General features: G+C 34.4%; 1 protein-coding gene across 1 annotated transcript; it reads right to left on the bottom strand.

Moving 5' to 3' along the window:
• Nucleotides 1-14,011: 14,011 nt before the first annotated feature.
• On the bottom strand, nucleotides 14,012-17,458 carry LOC109594315 (chitin deacetylase 1). The gene is made up of 5 exons (XM_020009525.2): nucleotides 17,307-17,458; nucleotides 16,681-16,829; nucleotides 16,356-16,605; nucleotides 15,281-15,602; nucleotides 14,012-15,151 (listed from the first exon to the last, which is right to left on the bottom strand). The coding sequence occupies exons 1-5, from the start codon at nucleotides 17,359-17,361 to the stop codon at nucleotides 14,323-14,325; spliced, it is 1,605 nt and encodes a 534-aa protein (XP_019865084.1). The 5' UTR covers nucleotides 17,362-17,458; the 3' UTR covers nucleotides 14,012-14,322.
• Nucleotides 17,459-24,407: the final 6,949 nt, after the last annotated feature.

Genomic DNA, 24,407 nt, shown 5'->3' on the forward strand with positions numbered 1-24,407 from the left:
ACCTAACCTAACCTAACCTAACCTAACCTAACCTAACCTAACCTAACCTAACCTAACCTAACCTAACCTAACCTAACCTAACCTAACCTAACCTAACCTAACCTAACCTAACCTAACCTAACCTAACCTAACCTAACCTAACCTAACCTAACCTAACCTAACCTAACCTAACCTAACCTAACCTAACCTAACCTAACCTAACCTAACCTAACCTAACCTAACCTAACCTAACCTAACCTAACCTAACCTAACCTAACCTAACCTAACCTAACCTAACCTAACCTAACCTAACCTAACCTAACCTAACCTAACCTAACCTAACCTAACCTAACCTAACCTAACCTAACCTAACCTAACCTAACCTAACCTAACCTAACCTAACCTAACCTAACCTAACCTAACCTAACCTAACCTAACCTAACCTAACCTAACCTAACCTAACCTAACCTAACCTAACCTAACCTAACCTAACCTAACCTAACCTAACCTAACCTAACCTAACCTAACCTAACCTAACCTAACCTAACCTAACCTAACCTAACCTAACCTAACCTAACCTAACCTAACCTAACCTAACCTAACCTAACCTAACCTAACCTAACCTAACCTAACCTAACCTAACCTAACCTAACCTAACCTAACCTAACCTAACCTAACCTAACCTAACCTAACCTAACCTAACCTAACCTAACCTAACCTAACCTAACCTAACCTAACCTAACCTAACCTAACCTAACCTAACCTAACCTAACCTAACCTAACCTAACCTAACCTAACCTAACCTAACCTAACCTAACCTAACCTAACCTAACCTAACCTAACCTAACCTAACCTAACCTAACCTAACCTAACCTAACCTAACCTAACCTAACCTAACCTAACCTAACCTAACCTAACCTAACCTAACCTAACCTAACCTAACCTAACCTAACCTAACCTAACCTAACCTAACCTAACCTAACCTAACCTAACCTAACCTAACCTAACCTAACCTAACCTAACCTAACCTAACCTAACCTAACCTAACCTAACCTAACCTAACCTAACCTAACCTAACCTAACCTAACCTAACCTAACCTAACCTAACCTAACCTAACCTAACCTAACCTAACCTAACCTAACCTAACCTAACCTAACCTAACCTAACCTAACCTAACCTAACCTAACCTAACCTAACCTAACCTAACCTAACCTAACCTAACCTAACCTAACCTAACCTAACCTAACCTAACCTAACCTAACCTAACCTAACCTAACCTAACCTAACCTAACCTAACCTAACCTAACCTAACCTAACCTAACCTAACCTAACCTAACCTAACCTAACCTAACCTAACCTAACCTAACCTAACCTAACCTAACCTAACCTAACCTAACCTAACCTAACCTAACCTAACCTAACCTAACCTAACCTAACCTAACCTAACCTAACCTAACCTAACCTAACCTAACCTAACCTAACCTAACCTAACCTAACCTAACCTAACCTAACCTAACCTAACCTAACCTAACCTAACCTAACCTAACCTAACCTAACCTAACCTAACCTAACCTAACCTAACCTAACCTAACCTAACCTAACCTAACCTAACCTAACCTAACCTAACCTAACCTAACCTAACCTAACCTAACCTAACCTAACCTAACCTAACCTAACCTAACCTAACCTAACCTAACCTAACCTAACCTAACCTAACCTAACCTAACCTAACCTAACCTAACCTAACCTAACCTAACCTAACCTAACCTAACCTAACCTAACCTAACCTAACCTAACCTAACCTAACCTAACCTAACCTAACCTAACCTAACCTAACCTAACCTAACCTAACCTAACCTAACCTAACCTAACCTAACCTAACCTAACCTAACCTAACCTAACCTAACCTAACCTAACCTAACCTAACCTAACCTAACCTAACCTAACCTAACCTAACCTAACCTAACCTAACCTAACCTAACCTAACCTAACCTAACCTAACCTAACCTAACCTAACCTAACCTAACCTAACCTAACCTAACCTAACCTAACCTAACCTAACCTAACCTAACCTAACCTAACCTAACCTAACCTAACCTAACCTAACCTAACCTAACCTAACCTAACCTAACCTAACCTAACCTAACCTAACCTAACCTAACCTAACCTAACCTAACCTAACCTAACCTAACCTAACCTAACCTAACCTAACCTAACCTAACCTAACCTAACCTAACCTAACCTAACCTAACCTAACCTAACCTAACCTAACCTAACCTAACCTAACCTAACCTAACCTAACCTAACCTAACCTAACCTAACCTAACCTAACCTAACCTAACCTAACCTAACCTAACCTAACCTAACCTAACCTAACCTAACCTAACCTAACCTAACCTAACCTAACCTAACCTAACCTAACCTAACCTAACCTAACCTAACCTAACCTAACCTAACCTAACCTAACCTAACCTAACCTAACCTAACCTAACCTAACCTAACCTAACCTAACCTAACCTAACCTAACCTAACCTAACCTAACCTAACCTAACCTAACCTAACCTAACCTAACCTAACCTAACCTAACCTAACCTAACCTAACCTAACCTAACCTAACCTAACCTAACCTAACCTAACCTAACCTAACCTAACCTAACCTAACCTAACCTAACCTAACCTAACCTAACCTAACCTAACCTAACCTAACCTAACCTAACCTAACCTAACCTAACCTAACCTAACCTAACCTAACCTAACCTAACCTAACCTAACCTAACCTAACCTAACCTAACCTAACCTAACCTAACCTAACCTAACCTAACCTAACCTAACCTAACCTAACCTAACCTAACCTAACCTAACCTAACCTAACCTAACCTAACCTAACCTAACCTAACCTAACCTAACCTAACCTAACCTAACCTAACCTAACCTAACCTAACCTAACCTAACCTAACCTAACCTAACCTAACCTAACCTAACCTAACCTAACCTAACCTAACCTAACCTAACCTAACCTAACCTAACCTAACCTAACCTAACCTAACCTAACCTAACCTAACCTAACCTAACCTAACCTAACCTAACCTAACCTAACCTAACCTAACCTAACCTAACCTAACCTAACCTAACCTAACCTAACCTAACCTAACCTAACCTAACCTAACCTAACCTAACCTAACCTAACCTAACCTAACCTAACCTAACCTAACCTAACCTAACCTAACCTAACCTAACCTAACCTAACCTAACCTAACCTAACCTAACCTAACCTAACCTAACCTAACCTAACCTAACCTAACCTAACCTAACCTAACCTAACCTAACCTAACCTAACCTAACCTAACCTAACCTAACCTAACCTAACCTAACCTAACCTAACCTAACCTAACCTAACCTAACCTAACCTAACCTAACCTAACCTAACCTAACCTAACCTAACCTAACCTAACCTAACCTAACCTAACCTAACCTAACCTAACCTAACCTAACCTAACCTAACCTAACCTAACCTAACCTAACCTAACCTAACCTAACCTAACCTAACCTAACCTAACCTAACCTAACCTAACCTAACCTAACCTAACCTAACCTAACCTAACCTAACCTAACCTAACCTAACCTAACCTAACCTAACCTAACCTAACCTAACCTAACCTAACCTAACCTAACCTAACCTAACCTAACCTAACCTAACCTAACCTAACCTAACCTAACCTAACCTAACCTAACCTAACCTAACCTAACCTAACCTAACCTAACCTAACCTAACCTAACCTAACCTAACCTAACCTAACCTAACCTAACCTAACCTAACCTAACCTAACCTAACCTAACCTAACCTAACCTAACCTAACCTAACCTAACCTAACCTAACCTAACCTAACCTAACCTAACCTAACCTAACCTAACCTAACCTAACCTAACCTAACCTAACCTAACCTAACCTAACCTAACCTAACCTAACCTAACCTAACCTAACCTAACCTAACCTAACCTAACCTAACCTAACCTAACCTAACCTAACCTAACCTAACCTAACCTAACCTAACCTAACCTAACCTAACCTAACCTAACCTAACCTAACCTAACCTAACCTAACCTAACCTAACCTAACCTAACCTAACCTAACCTAACCTAACCTAACCTAACCTAACCTAACCTAACCTAACCTAACCTAACCTAACCTAACCTAACCTAACCTAACCTAACCTAACCTAACCTAACCTAACCTAACCTAACCTAACCTAACCTAACCTAACCTAACCTAACCTAACCTAACCTAACCTAACCTAACCTAACCTAACCTAACCTAACCTAACCTAACCTAACCTAACCTAACCTAACCTAACCTAACCTAACCTAACCTAACCTAACCTAACCTAACCTAACCTAACCTAACCTAACCTAACCTAACCTAACCTAACCTAACCTAACCTAACCTAACCTAACCTAACCTAACCTAACCTAACCTAACCTAACCTAACCTAACCTAACCTAACCTAACCTAACCTAACCTAACCTAACCTAACCTAACCTAACCTAACCTAACCTAACCTAACCTAACCTAACCTAACCTAACCTAACCTAACCTAACCTAACCTAACCTAACCTAACCTAACCTAACCTAACCTAACCTAACCTAACCTAACCTAACCTAACCTAACCTAACCTAACCTAACCTAACCTAACCTAACCTAACCTAACCTAACCTAACCTAACCTAACCTAACCTAACCTAACCTAACCTAACCTAACCTAACCTAACCTAACCTAACCTAACCTAACCTAACCTAACCTAACCTAACCTAACCTAACCTAACCTAACCTAACCTAACCTAACCTAACCTAACCTAACCTAACCTAACCTAACCTAACCTAACCTAACCTAACCTAACCTAACCTAACCTAACCTAACCTAACCTAACCTAACCTAACCTAACCTAACCTAACCTAACCTAACCTAACCTAACCTAACCTAACCTAACCTAACCTAACCTAACCTAACCTAACCTAACCTAACCTAACCTAACCTAACCTAACCTAACCTAACCTAACCTAACCTAACCTAACCTAACCTAACCTAACCTAACCTAACCTAACCTAACCTAACCTAACCTAACCTAACCTAACCTAACCTAACCTAACCTAACCTAACCTAACCTAACCTAACCTAACCTAACCTAACCTAACCTAACCTAACCTAACCTAACCTAACCTAACCTAACCTAACCTAACCTAACCTAACCTAACCTAACCTAACCTAACCTAACCTAACCTAACCTAACCTAACCTAACCTAACCTAACCTAACCTAACCTAACCTAACCTAACCTAACCTAACCTAACCTAACCTAACCTAACCTAACCTAACCTAACCTAACCTAACCTAACCTAACCTAACCTAACCTAACCTAACCTAACCTAACCTAACCTAACCTAACCTAACCTAACCTAACCTAACCTAACCTAACCTAACCTAACCTAACCTAACCTAACCTAACCTAACCTAACCTAACCTAACCTAACCTAACCTAACCTAACCTAACCTAACCTAACCTAACCTAACCTAACCTAACCTAACCTAACCTAACCTAACCTAACCTAACCTAACCTAACCTAACCTAACCTAACCTAACCTAACCTAACCTAACCTAACCTAACCTAACCTAACCTAACCTAACCTAACCTAACCTAACCTAACCTAACCTAACCTAACCTAACCTAACCTAACCTAACCTAACCTAACCTAACCTAACCTAACCTAACCTAACCTAACCTAACCTAACCTAACCTAACCTAACCTAACCTAACCTAACCTAACCTAACCTAACCTAACCTAACCTAACCTAACCTAACCTAACCTAACCTAACCTAACCTAACCTAACCTAACCTAACCTAACCTAACCTAACCTAACCTAACCTAACCTAACCTAACCTAACCTAACCTAACCTAACCTAACCTAACCTAACCTAACCTAACCTAACCTAACCTAACCTAACCTAACCTAACCTAACCTAACCTAACCTAACCTAACCTAACCTAACCTAACCTAACCTAACCTAACCTAACCTAACCTAACCTAACCTAACCTAACCTAACCTAACCTAACCTAACCTAACCTAACCTAACCTAACCTAACCTAACCTAACCTAACCTAACCTAACCTAACCTAACCTAACCTAACCTAACCTAACCTAACCTAACCTAACCTAACCTAACCTAACCTAACCTAACCTAACCTAACCTAACCTAACCTAACCTAACCTAACCTAACCTAACCTAACCTAACCTAACCTAACCTAACCTAACCTAACCTAACCTAACCTAACCTAACCTAACCTAACCTAACCTAACCTAACCTAACCTAACCTAACCTAACCTAACCTAACCTAACCTAACCTAACCTAACCTAACCTAACCTAACCTAACCTAACCTAACCTAACCTAACCTAACCTAACCTAACCTAACCTAACCTAACCTAACCTAACCTAACCTAACCTAACCTAACCTAACCTAACCTAACCTAACCTAACCTAACCTAACCTAACCTAACCTAACCTAACCTAACCTAACCTAACCTAACCTAACCTAACCTAACCTAACCTAACCTAACCTAACCTAACCTAACCTAACCTAACCTAACCTAACCTAACCTAACCTAACCTAACCTAACCTAACCTAACCTAACCTAACCTAACCTAACCTAACCTAACCTAACCTAACCTAACCTAACCTAACCTAACCTAACCTAACCTAACCTAACCTAACCTAACCTAACCTAACCTAACCTAACCTAACCTAACCTAACCTAACCTAACCTAACCTAACCTAACCTAACCTAACCTAACCTAACCTAACCTAACCTAACCTAACCTAACCTAACCTAACCTAACCTAACCTAACCTAACCTAACCTAACCTAACCTAACCTAACCTAACCTAACCTAACCTAACCTAACCTAACCTAACCTAACCTAACCTAACCTAACCTAACCTAACCTAACCTAACCTAACCTAACCTAACCTAACCTAACCTAACCTAACCTAACCTAACCTAACCTAACCTAACCTAACCTAACCTAACCTAACCTAACCTAACCTAACCTAACCTAACCTAACCTAACCTAACCTAACCTAACCTAACCTAACCTAACCTAACCTAACCTAACCTAACCTAACCTAACCTAACCTAACCTAACCTAACCTAACCTAACCTAACCTAACCTAACCTAACCTAACCTAACCTAACCTAACCTAACCTAACCTAACCTAACCTAACCTAACCTAACCTAACCTAACCTAACCTAACCTAACCTAACCTAACCTAACCTAACCTAACCTAACCTAACCTAACCTAACCTAACCTAACCTAACCTAACCTAACCTAACCTAACCTAACCTAACCTAACCTAACCTAACCTAACCTAACCTAACCTAACCTAACCTAACCTAACCTAACCTAACCTAACCTAACCTAACCTAACCTAACCTAACCTAACCTAACCTAACCTAACCTAACCTAACCTAACCTAACCTAACCTAACCTAACCTAACCTAACCTAACCTAACCTAACCTAACCTAACCTAACCTAACCTAACCTAACCTAACCTAACCTAACCTAACCTAACCTAACCTAACCTAACCTAACCTAACCTAACCTAACCTAACCTAACCTAACCTAACCTAACCTAACCTAACCTAACCTAACCTAACCTAACCTAACCTAACCTAACCTAACCTAACCTAACCTAACCTAACCTAACCTAACCTAACCTAACCTAACCTAACCTAACCTAACCTAACCTAACCTAACCTAACCTAACCTAACCTAACCTAACCTAACCTAACCTAACCTAACCTAACCTAACCTAACCTAACCTAACCTAACCTAACCTAACCTAACCTAACCTAACCTAACCTAACCTAACCTAACCTAACCTAACCTAACCTAACCTAACCTAACCTAACCTAACCTAACCTAACCTAACCTAACCTAACCTAACCTAACCTAACCTAACCTAACCTAACCTAACCTAACCTAACCTAACCTAACCTAACCTAACCTAACCTAACCTAACCTAACCTAACCTAACCTAACCTAACCTAACCTAACCTAACCTAACCTAACCTAACCTAACCTAACCTAACCTAACCTAACCTAACCTAACCTAACCTAACCTAACCTAACCTAACCTAACCTAACCTAACCTAACCTAACCTAACCTAACCTAACCTAACCTAACCTAACCTAACCTAACCTAACCTAACCTAACCTAACCTAACCTAACCTAACCTAACCTAACCTAACCTAACCTAACCTAACCTAACCTAACCTAACCTAACCTAACCTAACCTAACCTAACCTAACCTAACCTAACCTAACCTAACCTAACCTAACCTAACCTAACCTAACCTAACCTAACCTAACCTAACCTAACCTAACCTAACCTAACCTAACCTAACCTAACCTAACCTAACCTAACCTAACCTAACCTAACCTAACCTAACCTAACCTAACCTAACCTAACCTAACCTAACCTAACCTAACCTAACCTAACCTAACCTAACCTAACCTAACCTAACCTAACCTAACCTAACCTAACCTAACCTAACCTAACCTAACCTAACCTAACCTAACCTAACCTAACCTAACCTAACCTAACCTAACCTAACCTAACCTAACCTAACCTAACCTAACCTAACCTAACCTAACCTAACCTAACCTAACCTAACCTAACCTAACCTAACCTAACCTAACCTAACCTAACCTAACCTAACCTAACCTAACCTAACCTAACCTAACCTAACCTAACCTAACCTAACCTAACCTAACCTAACCTAACCTAACCTAACCTAACCTAACCTAACCTAACCTAACCTAACCTAACCTAACCTAACCTAACCTAACCTAACCTAACCTAACCTAACCTAACCTAACCTAACCTAACCTAACCTAACCTAACCTAACCTAACCTAACCTAACCTAACCTAACCTAACCTAACCTAACCTAACCTAACCTAACCTAACCTAACCTAACCTAACCTAACCTAACCTAACCTAACCTAACCTAACCTAACCTAACCTAACCTAACCTAACCTAACCTAACCTAACCTAACCTAACCTAACCTAACCTAACCTAACCTAACCTAACCTAACCTAACCTAACCTAACCTAACCTAACCTAACCTAACCTAACCTAACCTAACCTAACCTAACCTAACCTAACCTAACCTAACCTAACCTAACCTAACCTAACCTAACCTAACCTAACCTAACCTAACCTAACCTAACCTAACCTAACCTAACCTAACCTAACCTAACCTAACCTAACCTAACCTAACCTAACCTAACCTAACCTAACCTAACCTAACCTAACCTAACCTAACCTAACCTAACCTAACCTAACCTAACCTAACCTAACCTAACCTAACCTAACCTAACCTAACCTAACCTAACCTAACCTAACCTAACCTAACCTAACCTAACCTAACCTAACCTAACCTAACCTAACCTAACCTAACCTAACCTAACCTAACCTAACCTAACCTAACCTAACCTAACCTAACCTAACCTAACCTAACCTAACCTAACCTAACCTAACCTAACCTAACCTAACCTAACCTAACCTAACCTAACCTAACCTAACCTAACCTAACCTAACCTAACCTAACCTAACCTAACCTAACCTAACCTAACCTAACCTAACCTAACCTAACCTAACCTAACCTAACCTAACCTAACCTAACCTAACCTAACCTAACCTAACCTAACCTAACCTAACCTAACCTAACCTAACCTAACCTAACCTAACCTAACCTAACCTAACCTAACCTAACCTAACCTAACCTAACCTAACCTAACCTAACCTAACCTAACCTAACCTAACCTAACCTAACCTAACCTAACCTAACCTAACCTAACCTAACCTAACCTAACCTAACCTAACCTAACCTAACCTAACCTAACCTAACCTAACCTAACCTAACCTAACCTAACCTAACCTAACCTAACCTAACCTAACCTAACCTAACCTAACCTAACCTAACCTAACCTAACCTAACCTAACCTAACCTAACCTAACCTAACCTAACCTAACCTAACCTAACCTAACCTAACCTAACCTAACCTAACCTAACCTAACCTAACCTAACCTAACCTAACCTAACCTAACCTAACCTAACCTAACCTAACCTAACCTAACCTAACCTAACCTAACCTAACCTAACCTAACCTAACCTAACCTAACCTAACCTAACCTAACCTAACCTAACCTAACCTAACCTAACCTAACCTAACCTAACCTAACCTAACCTAACCTAACCTAACCTAACCTAACCTAACCTAACCTAACCTAACCTAACCTAACCTAACCTAACCTAACCTAACCTAACCTAACCTAACCTAACCTAACCTAACCTAACCTAACCTAACCTAACCTAACCTAACCTAACCTAACCTAACCTAACCTAACCTAACCTAACCTAACCTAACCTAACCTAACCTAACCTAATTAAAAAAAGACGTTAGACCATGGTACAAAATAACTGAGTCCATCCCAGATATTACCTGAGACCACATCATAAAAAGTATACCTGGGACAACACCGAAAAACGCCCGAGACCACAACAAAATATTGCCCGAGACCACACCTGGCAAATACCTGAGACCACACCAGTAAAAACCTGAGACCACGGTACAAAAAACAACTGACAAGACATCAGATAATACCTGAGAACACTCCACTGAACACCTGAAACTTCACCATTAAAAAGAGTCATATCACCACATTACATAATATCTGTGACCACACCGAAATATACCTGAAATCTCCACCAGATGATACCCGAGACCACACCAAGTTCACACCTGACAATCACACATGAAACTATATGAGACCACACAAAAAACAATTATTTATCAATAATATACATCATAGAATTCATTTTACAATAAATGATGGCTTATCAACCAATAATAATGTTTATTTATTATTAATGTACAACATTTTACAATAAATAATAGTTTATTATCTAATATTAATCCTTAATTGTTATTAATGTACAACATATAATCAATTTTACAATAAATAATAATTTATTATCTAATAATAATGCTTATTTGTTATTAATGTACAACATATAATCAATTTCACATTAAATAGTTCTTTATTATCCAATAACAACGTTTATTTATAAATGTTTACTGAGCAACACATTCAAAACACTATTCTATAATGGTCACAGTCACCATTAATTCAGATGGCATTCATAATTTATTTTTAAAATATATAATAAAATATTAATTTTATTAAAATCCATAATACATTCTTGTTTTATTTGACAGTTAGTTACACTAATATAACAATCATTTAACATTTTAAAACTAATTGATAACACTTTTCTAACAGCCAATTCAACAACTCAACAATTCAACAATTCAACAATTCAACAATTCAGCAATTCAACAATTCAACAATTCAACAATTCAACAATTCAACAATTCTACAATTCAACAATTCAACAATTCAACAATTCATATATTTCTTACCGTTTCATTTGTTTGCTTCTTTAAACAAACAAGCGGAGGTGAGGTTGTTTAAGAACTAATCCTCTCGTGAAATATAAATTTCACAAACAAACTCTAACCTAAAAAATAAATTTCGATTTAATTCTTCTATTAAATATACTTAATTCTGATACTAATACATCAATAACACTAACACTAAAACTAAACTCAAATTATCCTTCATTATTACTATTATTATTACTAAAAAAACTTCTGAAATATTATATATGAACACACAGAACAAAATTTATTAATAAAATTACCAGCGCAAATTCATCACATACAACAAACCGTCTGTGACACCACACTTCAGTCATTTCAACTGGAAAAATCATTTATATTAAATCTCCACTTACTTACTTTCTTTCTGCAACAATAGTGTTTTAAACAAATTATTATAATCACTTCTAAATACTACTCAAATATATAAATAATTGTAACAATAGATGTCGTTGCCGTAAAATATAGAAATGTTTAAGTTCGCTGCACGGCCAAAAAATGTTCAGGTATCTTCATCGTTAGATGGCGCCGGCAGCAATAGGGAGGACAGGGCGGGGGAGGATGGGCGGCTGAGGCCGGTGGTTTTATTAACACGCTCCAAAAAAATTCATGATTTAAGAGATTTTTCCTGCACAGATTGTACTCATTTTTCACACACATATGCATAAGGACCTTACTCACGTTATGGTCTTTGAACGAGATAAATCCCTTCAAAATTCAATGAGTTTACTTACTTTATTCTTCCCTATCTGTACATAACCTATACATCATGGCATGGCGGCTTCTCGTTTCACAAATCATTCCGTTATTAATCATGCACCTTGCTATTTTCGTTCATTTCTTATTCAACTTTACTTTACTGATATTAATCAATCACTTTTTCATCCTTTTCAATATCTACCCTTATTGCACGTCAATTATGGCATACATAACCTATTTGACGTGTCACATTAAATTTCTTTTACGACGTATCGTACCTTTATTTATTCATCTTACTATTTTCGATTATAATATGGTCAATTTTGCCTTACTGACTTTAAACCAATACATATTTCTTACTTAAGACTTTCCTCTTTTCATTTACGTCGATTATTCCATACATAACCTATAAGTCTTGTCATACATACACATAGTGCCTGTGTTTATCAATTTTTATATGTTTTTATTTAAATTGTCATACTCACATTAAATTATCACATTTTACTTCAATTAGACTTTCTCGTTTTCATGTACTTTAATTAATTGCATTTAACAACCATGATATTCCTTAATACTGTATCAAATATTTACAATCACTTTGTGTTTATCAAACTGCATGCTTTATTATTAATACATTCATTTTAAATTAATTATAATTCTGATACTAATATTTATTAAATTGACAAATGGCTGTGAATTTTTCTTTTATGTATTATAGGCAACCCAGATTACCTCTTGTGTTGCTTAAGTATTTATTGTATTTGTTACATTTGTTCTATTTGTTGTTTTAATGTAAAACAAGCAAAATATTATATATTAATTATTTCATTTATTTATTATATTGTATTTATTCTTAATGCGTTTAGATTCATTGAAATACGATTTTGATACAGTTACTATGTGGTTTTCATAATAATTTATATACCACACCAAGCATTTATTTATAATCTTTTAAATATGATGTGATAATATTAAAATATTACAAATTCTTGAAATTCATTACATGTTCCCTTGAATTGAAAATTTAGATATTCTGCTCTTATCATGAGTTTTATTTGTCACTTTCCTATTTTATTCATTTAACAGACTATTGCTTCTTTGATGCCGCTTATAATTATGATTTTTCTAATCAATCCATTATCTCATGGTTAGTTTCTCTTAATAAATGTTAAAAACTACATCACTGCTACAATATGTAGTGTTTTCATCTATTTATTTTAACATTTTATTAATTAATGGCTCTCTATATCCATATAACAATATGTTTATCTATCACCACTTGTCATATTCAAAATTTAATCTTTTTATTGATAAATTACATTATTTACAATTACAATTACAATTATAATAATTCAATCACATATCTTTATTAGTTAATGCCTTAATTAAACTTCTTATATCAGTAACAACATGCTTATTATACAACGATCTTATGAGTCTCTATTTCTTTCATCATGACACTTTCTTCAAATTACCAAATTACCAAAATACCAAACTACCAAATTACTCTATTAATTTAAGAGAAAATCTTTAAAATCACTAATAATTAGATGACCATTGTTTATTTATTATTTATTATTTATGATATTATATACATTTTATTTAAAATGAAAAATATATTTTATTACAATATTTTTTTATTAAAAACCTTGCTATATTGATACACTATTGATTTACATATGTCAGTTATGAGGTATTTTACATTTACATAACGTAGTGAAAGTCAAATTTTGACTATCACCTAGGATATTAACAGTCTAATTTGGTATTTCAAGTATTTTTATTACAAAAAAAACAACAAAAATAGATCACTCATACAGTCATTAAAATAATAAATATAGTATGTAAGGTAAAATCACTAAACCCGATCTTCAGCCTAATATTTCTGTCGAAACTATTTTTAAACATTTTCTTCTTTAACTTCAACTTCCTTTTCTTCATAGTCGTGGTCGTCCGTCATTGTCAAATAAACATAAACATAAACATAAACATAAACATTAACATAAATAAATACGATAATAGGCCGGGCTAATGATTTACAGTTCCATATAAATTAAACTAAATTTTGTGACTTAGAAGAAACCGTCCCCTGTGGGATCGTTCACCCATGGGTAGTTGTTTGGACACCTCACGCATGTTTGTAGATTTATAGTTTCTCCGGGAACCTCCTTTGACGTCAGTTTGCAGGAGTGTGGTACCCAACAGTGTGGAATTCCTTCGACGACACATTTTTCCCTCCACGGTTCGAAGTTCTTCGATTCTGAAATTGTTCTTGGGTTTTGAATCCATTGAATTACTTGGGTCATCGTCACGAAGTATACGTCGTTGTGGTTCGCCAGAATTTCGTCCATCCAATAAAGGAAAGCGTCCAAGAATTCGGGGTTGTTCTTTAGCCAGGCGGCGTGGAAATATAAACCGAGAGGAGCTCTGTTTTCTTCGTAATGACGATCGAAATTGTGGTTCAGGAAGTTGTAGAATTGATCTCCGGTTAATATGTTTGAACAGGAGTCCACCATGGCACATCCTGGCAAGTATTCGTCGTTTGCCGGATCCTCACGACGATCCAGTTCGTTCAATACCATTTCCCATACGGCGTGAGATCTGGTTGGACAACTTTGCAGGTTTCCGTGACATCTGTGTGGCATACGGAAGTACATGGTGTAAGGCCATAGTGGAGGGTTGCTTAAAGGAGCGGTAATGGTGGAATCGTACAGGAACGCCTCCTCTTCCATCATCGTGAATTGATTGTTTCCACCGACTCGCAAGTAAGGTGCCCGAACGCCCACCACGCTGTTGTCAGTGATGTTTGCAAACTTTTCTGTAATTATTCTCATGCCACCCATCTCCTTGACCCAATCGTTCACTGTTGCGTTGGACCAGAAACGTTCGTCGTCGTTGTGACTGTAAATATAAATAAAAAAATATTCATTTATTTCAATCCTTCTCCCTACTTTCGAATACCCAAACCAAGGAACTCGACTTAATTAAATTGCACCTACGTATTAAATGATTTGCTCAATAACTACTTACGTTATCGAGTGAACAGCAATTTCGTGACCTTTACGGTGCATTTCTTGCACTGCTGAATAGTTGGTGTACTTGTGGGATACAAAGAAGGTGGATTTAATGTCACAACCGTTTGGATTTTTGCGTTTTCCGTTAAATATTTCCTTGTATAATTCGATATTGTTGTTGTTGATCGCGTCGTCGAACGTAACAGTAATCATTTGAGGCACGTCCTTGGCTGGTAGATCTCCAGGAATGGTGGTACCATCTTCGGAACAGAAACAATCGGGAAGGTTGCAAACAGATGGATCGCATGGTGGCGCACGATTCGGGTCGTTATCGATATCTAGAAAAAAAAAAACAACAACAACATTCAACAATCGCATCCTTTAAATAATATACTAATAAAAAGTTAAAGTTAAAGTTAAACTTAAAGGGCGTTAGTTGTGTTGCAATAACAAGATGCTGTAGTTTTAAGGCGTAATGCATTCTTTGGTTGGAAAGTGGGCCGGCAACTTGAGAGCCGCACCCGGTGTAGTCGGACTCGGTACGATACATCAAGGACAACGAAAGTTATTTCTTAATATTCACTTTCGTATTAAAAGTGTAACCTCTCAAGGTCCATATGTAGATTCTTATACCACTGTAAAATACCACTAGAAAACATTATCGAGTCTCTAACCAAATTTATTCACTCTTAAATCTTGCTGTTGCTGAACTCGCTTCATTCACTTTCTAAATTTTACTAACTTTTATTAAATATTCTTCTCCCGACTTTTATACATGTTTAATCTAAATTTAATCTGCTCATCAAGAATTTGCGACGCCATTGTAAACAACATGCATAATTGATCTGCATTCCGATATATGAAAGGGAAAGTACGCACCGAATAACAAGTTTGCTAATACTTGATTATAGAGAAGCACCTGATGATATTATGCCATTGTGCACACCTTTACCATATTGTGACGTTAATCACATTAATTAATTCTTCATCTTTTATTTTTTTAATTATAATATTTCAATATTAAATGAGATAATGGCAATAATTGTAAGTGCGGTGTAAGTGGAATGAGTGGAATAAGTGGGAAAACTTACCGCATGTGTTTTCATCTGATCCATCGGAACAATCCTTTTCTCCGTTACAGAACAATCCCCTTTCGATACAATTTCCATCTCCACATGCCAAGAATCCATCTTGACACAATGGTTCGTCTGTTACCAGAAGAGGCTTAACTTTTCTTTCTTTGTTCTTCAGTTTGCAATTTTTTACGGAATCTTTCCAATCGCACGTCTGTTTGTCAATGTCAAAGTATAAACCTGCTGGACAACGGATGGCTTGAAGACCCTGTGAAATGAAGAAGTGAATAGATGAAAATGTAGTGTGCAGGTCAATTTGTCTTGGGCAGATCGTTTAACTTACGGAAGATGTACATTGAATTACATCACGGCAATTATCACCTTCACCGGCGACTAGTCTGAACCATTCACCAGCGTCTTTGTCTTTACACAATTCAGCCTCAAAACTGTCTTCTTTCTTTGGCGCAGCATCTTCACTTTGTTGTGCATATGCTGCAAAAATAGAAAAATTATGTAATCCCTCTTCGATTATAAATATGTATGTGCATAAAAATACGCGCTGCAAATGTATCTTACATAATGATTTAAAAATAATTTCAATTTCGTTAACTCGAGAGAAAGTTGTGTTGTGTTGTGTTGACCACTTAAAACAAGAACATCATGGGAAACTGATTGACTGACTGACTGACTGACTAATAAATAATAACATATAGACGCATAACAATGCCCATTATATTCAATGATTTATTGCACTGCTTCCTACTGATTTTTAATTACGACAATAAAACTATAATAAACTTTCACACGCCTGATTTACACTTTGCAATCTCTTTTTATTAGAATTTAAGTAAAAAAGGTGTTAAAAAATGAATAAAAACTATCGTTTGTGTGAACGTTTGAAGAATGACCGATTGATTGACTGACTGACTGAGTGAGTGAGTAAGTGAAGACAGAATTGTTTTGACTTACCATGGCATGCCAGAAGTGCAACGAGTAACAAAAGCGCTGTGTTAGAGCGCGCCATCACAAACAAGCTACAAGAACACGCGCACACCGCCGTTCGAACGAAATGACAGACCGTCAGCAATGCAGAGAGTACCTTTTATACTCGGCCTACATACCAGTCCCCCATTGGTCGCTTAACGCTCGACGGTTACCGTGGAACCGAAGACTTCTTCTCAAACACGATCAACGTCACTTTATATTCTAAGAATACTGGGATGATCATTTTTTTTTCTTCCTTTTCTTAAATATGTTAATCATATTCTAAACTATATAAATTAGATACAAATTCACATTTACATACTATGTATATTAATACGTTTGACGAATAATATTAATTTGCTCGCTGTCAAAATACTTTCGTTTGGAAAATTTAGAAGAGTCTCGTCGTCTCTTCCAACGATTTAATTAATTTAATTTCATTACTTTTAATATGTATCTAAATACATACAAAATCTCCGTGACATGTTTTTTCTACTTCAATTCCTCCTTGTCGAGACATTTTATCAATGACAACTGCTAAAATAATTCGCTAATATATGGAAGAAACTTATTTTATTGAAAATAAATTAATAACGTTTCTTTGAGAGATACAATCAAAGATTTCATTCAAGGTGACACATTATGTATTCGCAATCGTCTTTGTTGTTGATGCATCGGCCTTTTGTATACTTCCTTTGTTTTCCAACTATCGAGTTTTATCTCATATAAAAATATTTTAATTATTGCCTTAAATATCTTAATTCTAATTTTATATAAAGCGTGTATGAAATTTCTCAAATGCTTTTGAAATATTTAACCAATATCAGAATAAAAAATTATATATTTTATTCAGGGCTAATTTAATCAATTAAATATGTTTTTATTTGTTTATTTGAAGTTGAACGTTTTTTGTATTTTTTTTTTAATCTATTATTATTTAAAGGTAATTAATTCTATTAATATTTGTGAATAAGTGATATTTGTGAATTATTTTTAATTTAATACAAGTGCTTGTTATCATTTAATAATTATAAAGAAAATATAATGAGTTTTCAATGGGTGCTTTAAAATTCATTTTAGTCATTATTAAATCACGAAATATCCTCTATTAGTCATTTCAATATGAATAAATATATTATAATATAATACGTTCTTTCCCAAAATTTATATCTATATCTAATATATTTCTTTGGGCGCATTCACCAGATTACAGAATGGTGGTGGAATCATTCGTACCAAAGAGAAGTGGGAAAATGTCTTTAATATTACTGAAAACGTGAACTGAACTTCACATTTGTATAACGTACAGTGAAATAGAAATTAATTATAGAATTTGTACATCATTTTTTTCAGCCATATAATAATATAATTCATTAATATTGAATTTACTCATGTAAGTAGTAGAGGTGTTTGTTTTTCTTCTTCAGCGTACGTTTGATGGGTCGATGGACTTGGAAAACAGTCTTCTTGCTGTGGATCTTCCTTACGATATTTTATTAATATCACTTTGTTATTAATAAATTTATTCTATTGTTAATATGGTCTTGTAGTACCTAAAAAATTAATGTACTGATTGTAGATTAATATTTACAATTACTAGTCATTAAATAAATATAAAAAGTAATTTAATTTTAATTATTTTGATTATTCATTTTAAAAATATAAACATATAATATTTATATAATAAAATGAATTGGTAATATAAGAATATTCAATGTATAACATTATTATAACAATAAATAAATTTAAGTTAATTGAAAATTGCAAATTAAAAAAAAAATGAGTTTTATAGAATATCTTGATACGTCCGGAAAAAAGTGAATTAGGTACAAGTTGCAATTTCGTTTAATCAGGAGTCAGATCCTGTATTTGATGGAGTCGATGCAACATTTGTTCTGATCGATAACTATTGTTTGGCTACTGTTGCGGTTCTGAATAAATTATACATGTGAATTGTAACATTCTTGTATTTTAGAATTGTCACGTATGATAAATAATTATCAGAAATAATTTTAATATGTTTCAATTAAATGTTTAACGAATATTATATTACTTTATAATCAGTCAATAATGGTAATGGTAATACTTGGTAATTAGTTTAATTTTCAGTGCAAATCTTTTATAATATTTATAAAGTAACGTTTCAAACTTTCAGGTGTTCTTCATTTCTTGTGTGATTTTTAAGAAATGTGTGATTAGTAAGGTTTGGGAGTTGGAGTGGGCAATTAAAATTTATTGCATTCTTATCTGGTATGTCACCGATACATTTTGACACTCCTGTTATTTTTTAATGCAATATTAGTGTTCTAAATAAGTGTATAAGAAGAATAAAAGAGGGCGTGGTGAAGCAGGATGACTCTGATTTTCTGCTTTCAGGCAGAATTGACTTTTACCAAATGTAATTTATACTGAAAACACAATGTGTGAGTGATGTTTAAAATTAAACAATTTCTTATCGTAGATTAACATTTGAAATCAAATGTCGTGCGGAGTATAAAGTTTTAATGGTTACGAATTGCTGCTACATGCTAATTAAAAAACTTAGAAAATGACTGGAACAAAATATCATTCTATTGAAATAATCTAGTGAGGCAAATTTTAGAACTGTGAATGTACTTTTAGTCCTAATTTTAGAAAACGTGGTATTTTGAAAATGGACTTAAACTTTAATTGTTTTGAAGGTTAAAGATCATTAACATTTATGAACAAACATAAATGAACATATTTTCCTCTATTGCATATGAAAGTTGCCTTCGTGTAGCACCAAGCAGGAAGGTGCTGTTTATTATTCGACTTTTAATTTGATTTCGTATTTTAATCATGAATGTGAGACGTGACCGGGTTTTATTCTATCGGTAAACTGACATTTCTGTATTCTTTCATTGTTGTCCGTCAACACGGCATTCTAGAATTATTATTTTATGGAAAATTCACTGAAATATAAATTAAAAACTTCTGCTCTTGAGTTGTGCGTACGTAACTATGTAACTTGAATTGTATATTAAGACTGTGTTCTTTTGAGGATATGAAAAAATACAATACAACTGTTTGATGTTAAGTATAATATTAACATTGTAGGTGTGTTGTTTATGTTTAATAGGAATTCTTAAACGACAGTGAAAGTAACTAAATTAACGTAAATAAATTTAGTCGAAAGAGAATTTAAGTGAACGATTATGAGTAATATTTACTGTGTTATATTAAAAAAAAAAAAAGATTATTAACTTTCATTAGACAAAAAGATGAATGATATTGAAGAATATGTAATGATTTTTCTGTGATTATTAGAAATATAATAACAAATAAATAAACTAATAATTTATTGTTATTGTAGTGATATTACCAAGCTAAATAATGACTAAAATTTTAATTAAATAGTTGAATATTGAGTGTTATAATAAAAAAATGTTATAATTCTTTGCATGTTTTTAAAAAATTGACATAATTGATCGAAGAGTATTTGGAAATTAGAAAAACAGAGTATGTGGTCGAGTAATGTGCCAGTAGCTTTCCCGGAAAGGGGAAAGTTGAGTGGAATTTAGAGAAATTATAAGAAAGAATTTGAAGAACAATGAACAATATCGAAAAAAATAAGTTGAAATAATTTTTATATTCAGGAGATGTTTGTAAAGATAAAAAACATCAACTATCTGGTTATCATCTGTCGAATAGAATTTTTTAAACAAATGTTCCTCTCGATTTTTATGAAATTGATTCGTCATTAGAAGTAGAAGCAGAAGTCATGTGTATAGAATATATCGAAAGAGTGATTCGTATATTTTCGATAATTTCAGTTTGTAGAGCAATCGTGGAGCAGTCTCATGTTTAAGCAATTCGCATTTCGCAAATTGCAAATCGAAAATCAGAGAATCAAAAAGTATTTATGATCAACGATGAGACGAGAAAGGCAATATGACCTTGCGATTTTGTCATTAGAAAGAGAAATCGCAGATGGTTGGGATTTTAACCATATTGAAAAGTTTATTATTATGAAAAGTAGAAAAATGCATTTCAAACAAACACGTTGCAATTCGTTTTGATGCTGAATTCATTGTCTATTATGTATACTGACTAATTAATTCTAATTAAATAAAATTAGAAAAATGAGCTGTGTTTAATTCTAAAGTTAAAAATGAATTAGTTTTACTAAAGAAATAATTACGCCGCCTCTGTTTATAAGTAATTCTATTTATTTATTAGTGTTCATAGTGCAAACTGTTCGCACCGTTATCCTGTCCTAAAAATTACTGTCAAAATGGCCAATAATGTAAATGATATTCTTATTATTTTCTCCCTATTAATTCATGTAATTTTTTTTAAATTATATGTTGTAGATTATTGAAGTCAGTATCAATTACACTGACTCGTAAAATTATAAAAGATTCATTAATAAATTGGCACTTAGTCATGATTCCGTTATCAGAAGGAACATATAATGAATATAAAATGCGAATAAAATTGAACAAATTTATGGTCTATGAAGGATATTTTTATCAATAAATAAGTAAAGAATTTAGGACCGTCACCAGTTTTATATATTTATTCTGCCACACGTAAATTATGGTATAAATTACGTTTGACAGTGGTGTGAGTATGTGATTACTTCCGCAGAAGTAACCGGTTGTAGTTTAAACGGAAGGTGGCACAGATTGTCTATTTGGGTGCGTTACGGACTACGATATATTTTGCTTGTGCAAATTGAGAAAAGCTTTCACTCAATAAAAGTAACTAGAGAAATAAGACTTAGATTTCGTCAGTGGAAATATAGTCAGAATAGAATGATGAGATGCGATTGACTTTCTGCAAAGAAATAAAAATGAAGAAATATCACATACATACTGACCAAAACACAAAAATATATATGAATAATGCTTATTTAACAATTATTTTACAGCTCAATATTCTGCCAATTTATTTTGACACCCCTCAAGATGGTATAATATAAATCTCTCTATGTTTTGGTTGGTCTCTTCACATAGAAACGCTAAAAAGTATGTTGCTACAAGTTTTCTCTCTTTGGAATGATTGATTTTAAAATTAATTTTCAAGCTAAAGTTTCATTTAAAAAATGTGTTGAATATAATTGAAAAGTACATTCATGTCAATTAAAAGCTCAGATGAATTATCTTCTGAGACGTGTATAAAAATGTTATTTTTATACACGTTTGTATACTTTCAATAAACTTTCCAATCACATTAAGGTGTTGCATAATTTAGGGATTTTAATATAGCTATCTCTTATGTCATTTCAACTTTTTTCATGCTATTTGGATGGAAAAATGTCGAAAAAAAGCTGCAAAAATTATGTGTATACACATTTCTCTTAAAATACACATCTGTGGTGTCTGTCTGAAAATTAATGGAGTGGATTTATATTCGGTTTGAAAGAAAATAAGGCCGGTTTGCCTTCGCCAAAAAGTCGCAACAGAAATTCCCACTTTAGACCATGAACTCACATGACCGTTCCGGAATTATTTTATTTTCACGTTTTTAAATATTATCCTGGAAATAATCTGGTAAGATATTGATACATTTAAATTTGTTGCAAATTTAAAAGTAAATCCAGTGAAGAAGATTGAAAGTAACCAAAAACGATTCACGTGTTTGGTATAAATAAATAAATAAACGAGGAGGGCGGAGAGGAGAAGACACCAACAGTGGAACAATCAATTTAAGAGCCATTCCCAGAAAAAACCCGTTCAGGAATTCCAACAAAGTGAACCATCGTATTTTCGAAGAACTAGGAGTGCGGCCTTCAAGGTCAGTGAGCAGTAAGTAAATGGGTGGATCAGACAAACAACACAAATATCCTTTTGCAGTGGGACAGAAACAGTCCTTCGCTGGTCAGGCGTGAACCAACGGAAGGGCTGTTTCCAATTTCGGTGGTACGTATTTGCCATTCGAATGTTGACGTGTGGGACTGATTACATACGCAATCTTGTTTCGCAACTTGTTGAAAATAACAGTTTTCTAATCAGCTGAATCGTAACGAAGGGAAATTAATGTTGTCAATGAAATAATATGGAATAATTATTTAGATAATGCACAAAGCGAAGGAAAAAACGTGAAAACACAGCATAAATGAAATAAGAATGGCAACAGTGGATTATTTGCATTCTTTTCACAACCACTTTCCATATTAAACAAGATTAACACAACAACGCGCCGGAATGTACCTCCTTTTAGAACCTCATTAACAGATCATTTGAATACAATTTATTATATACAGTTATTTTAGTAAATAATGCGTTTCCAATTGCACATTATTTTTTGGTGACCATACTATTCTATACCATCCCGTACAATTCACGACATACCCGTTCATTACAATATTTTCGAGGCAACATAAAAAATGTTTAATATGTGTCAGATACAAAATAATATTAGGTATATTATAAAACTGTATTATATAAACACATTTTTTAGCTTGATTTAAATAACTTTACATAAATTATGCAAATATTAAAATTTTCGTATATGACATTTGGCATTATAAAAAACTTTAGTAAGTAATCGATTTGTAATAGAAACTGTTTTATTTGTTGCTGAAGTACTAATTTCTATATTCTCAATTTAATAAATGTGTAAGAAATTATCAGTAAAACATTTTACTTTCAGCCAAAGGAAGAAATGTGTTACTGGAAAAACATGTTTCTAATGTCAATGTCAGATATATGAAGGAGCTTTATACTTTTACTTCCATTAACTTGTATACAAATATGTCTCACTATATACAAAAATACTATATACTAATTATCAAGGACCAGAGGAAGTGACATATTTTGGACATCTCAGAATATTCAGTACTTATTCTATTTATGATGCTATTTTTTAAAGCCACTTGACCTTGAGACGGTATTAAGTTTTATTTTTCATCAAATTATTTTTATCGCTAACATATTTTAGATACTTTATACCATCTTAGTTTAGTGCAGCAAATAAACTTAAGGCTTTTTAAACTTTTGAAATTGCGATTATACGCGAAATATATAATGACTAAATTCAATAGAAAGTAAAACGAGAAAAAGGTTTCATTAATATTGGATACTTTCGAAGATATATTTAATACGTAATTCGTTTTGAGTC

The sequence above is a fragment of the Aethina tumida genome, chromosome 4 (genome assembly GCF_024364675.1).
Source record: "Aethina tumida isolate Nest 87 chromosome 4, icAetTumi1.1, whole genome shotgun sequence".
NCBI classification, from domain to species: Eukaryota; Metazoa; Arthropoda; class Insecta; order Coleoptera; family Nitidulidae; genus Aethina; species Aethina tumida.

Excerpts from the sequence above, each read along its gene's own strand:
- LOC109594315 (XM_020009525.2), bottom strand. The coding sequence starts at position 17,361 with ATGGCGCGCTCTAACACAGCGCTTTTGTTACTCGTTGCACTTCTGGCA. Across the intron at positions 16,830-17,306 it reads TGCACTTCTGGCATGCCATG|CATATGCACAACAAAGTGAA; the intron begins GTAAGTCAAAAC and ends CTATTTTTGCAG. Across the intron at positions 15,603-16,355 it reads ATCAGATGAAAACACATGCG|ATATCGATAACGACCCGAAT; the intron begins GTAAGTTTTCCC and ends TTTTTTTTCTAG.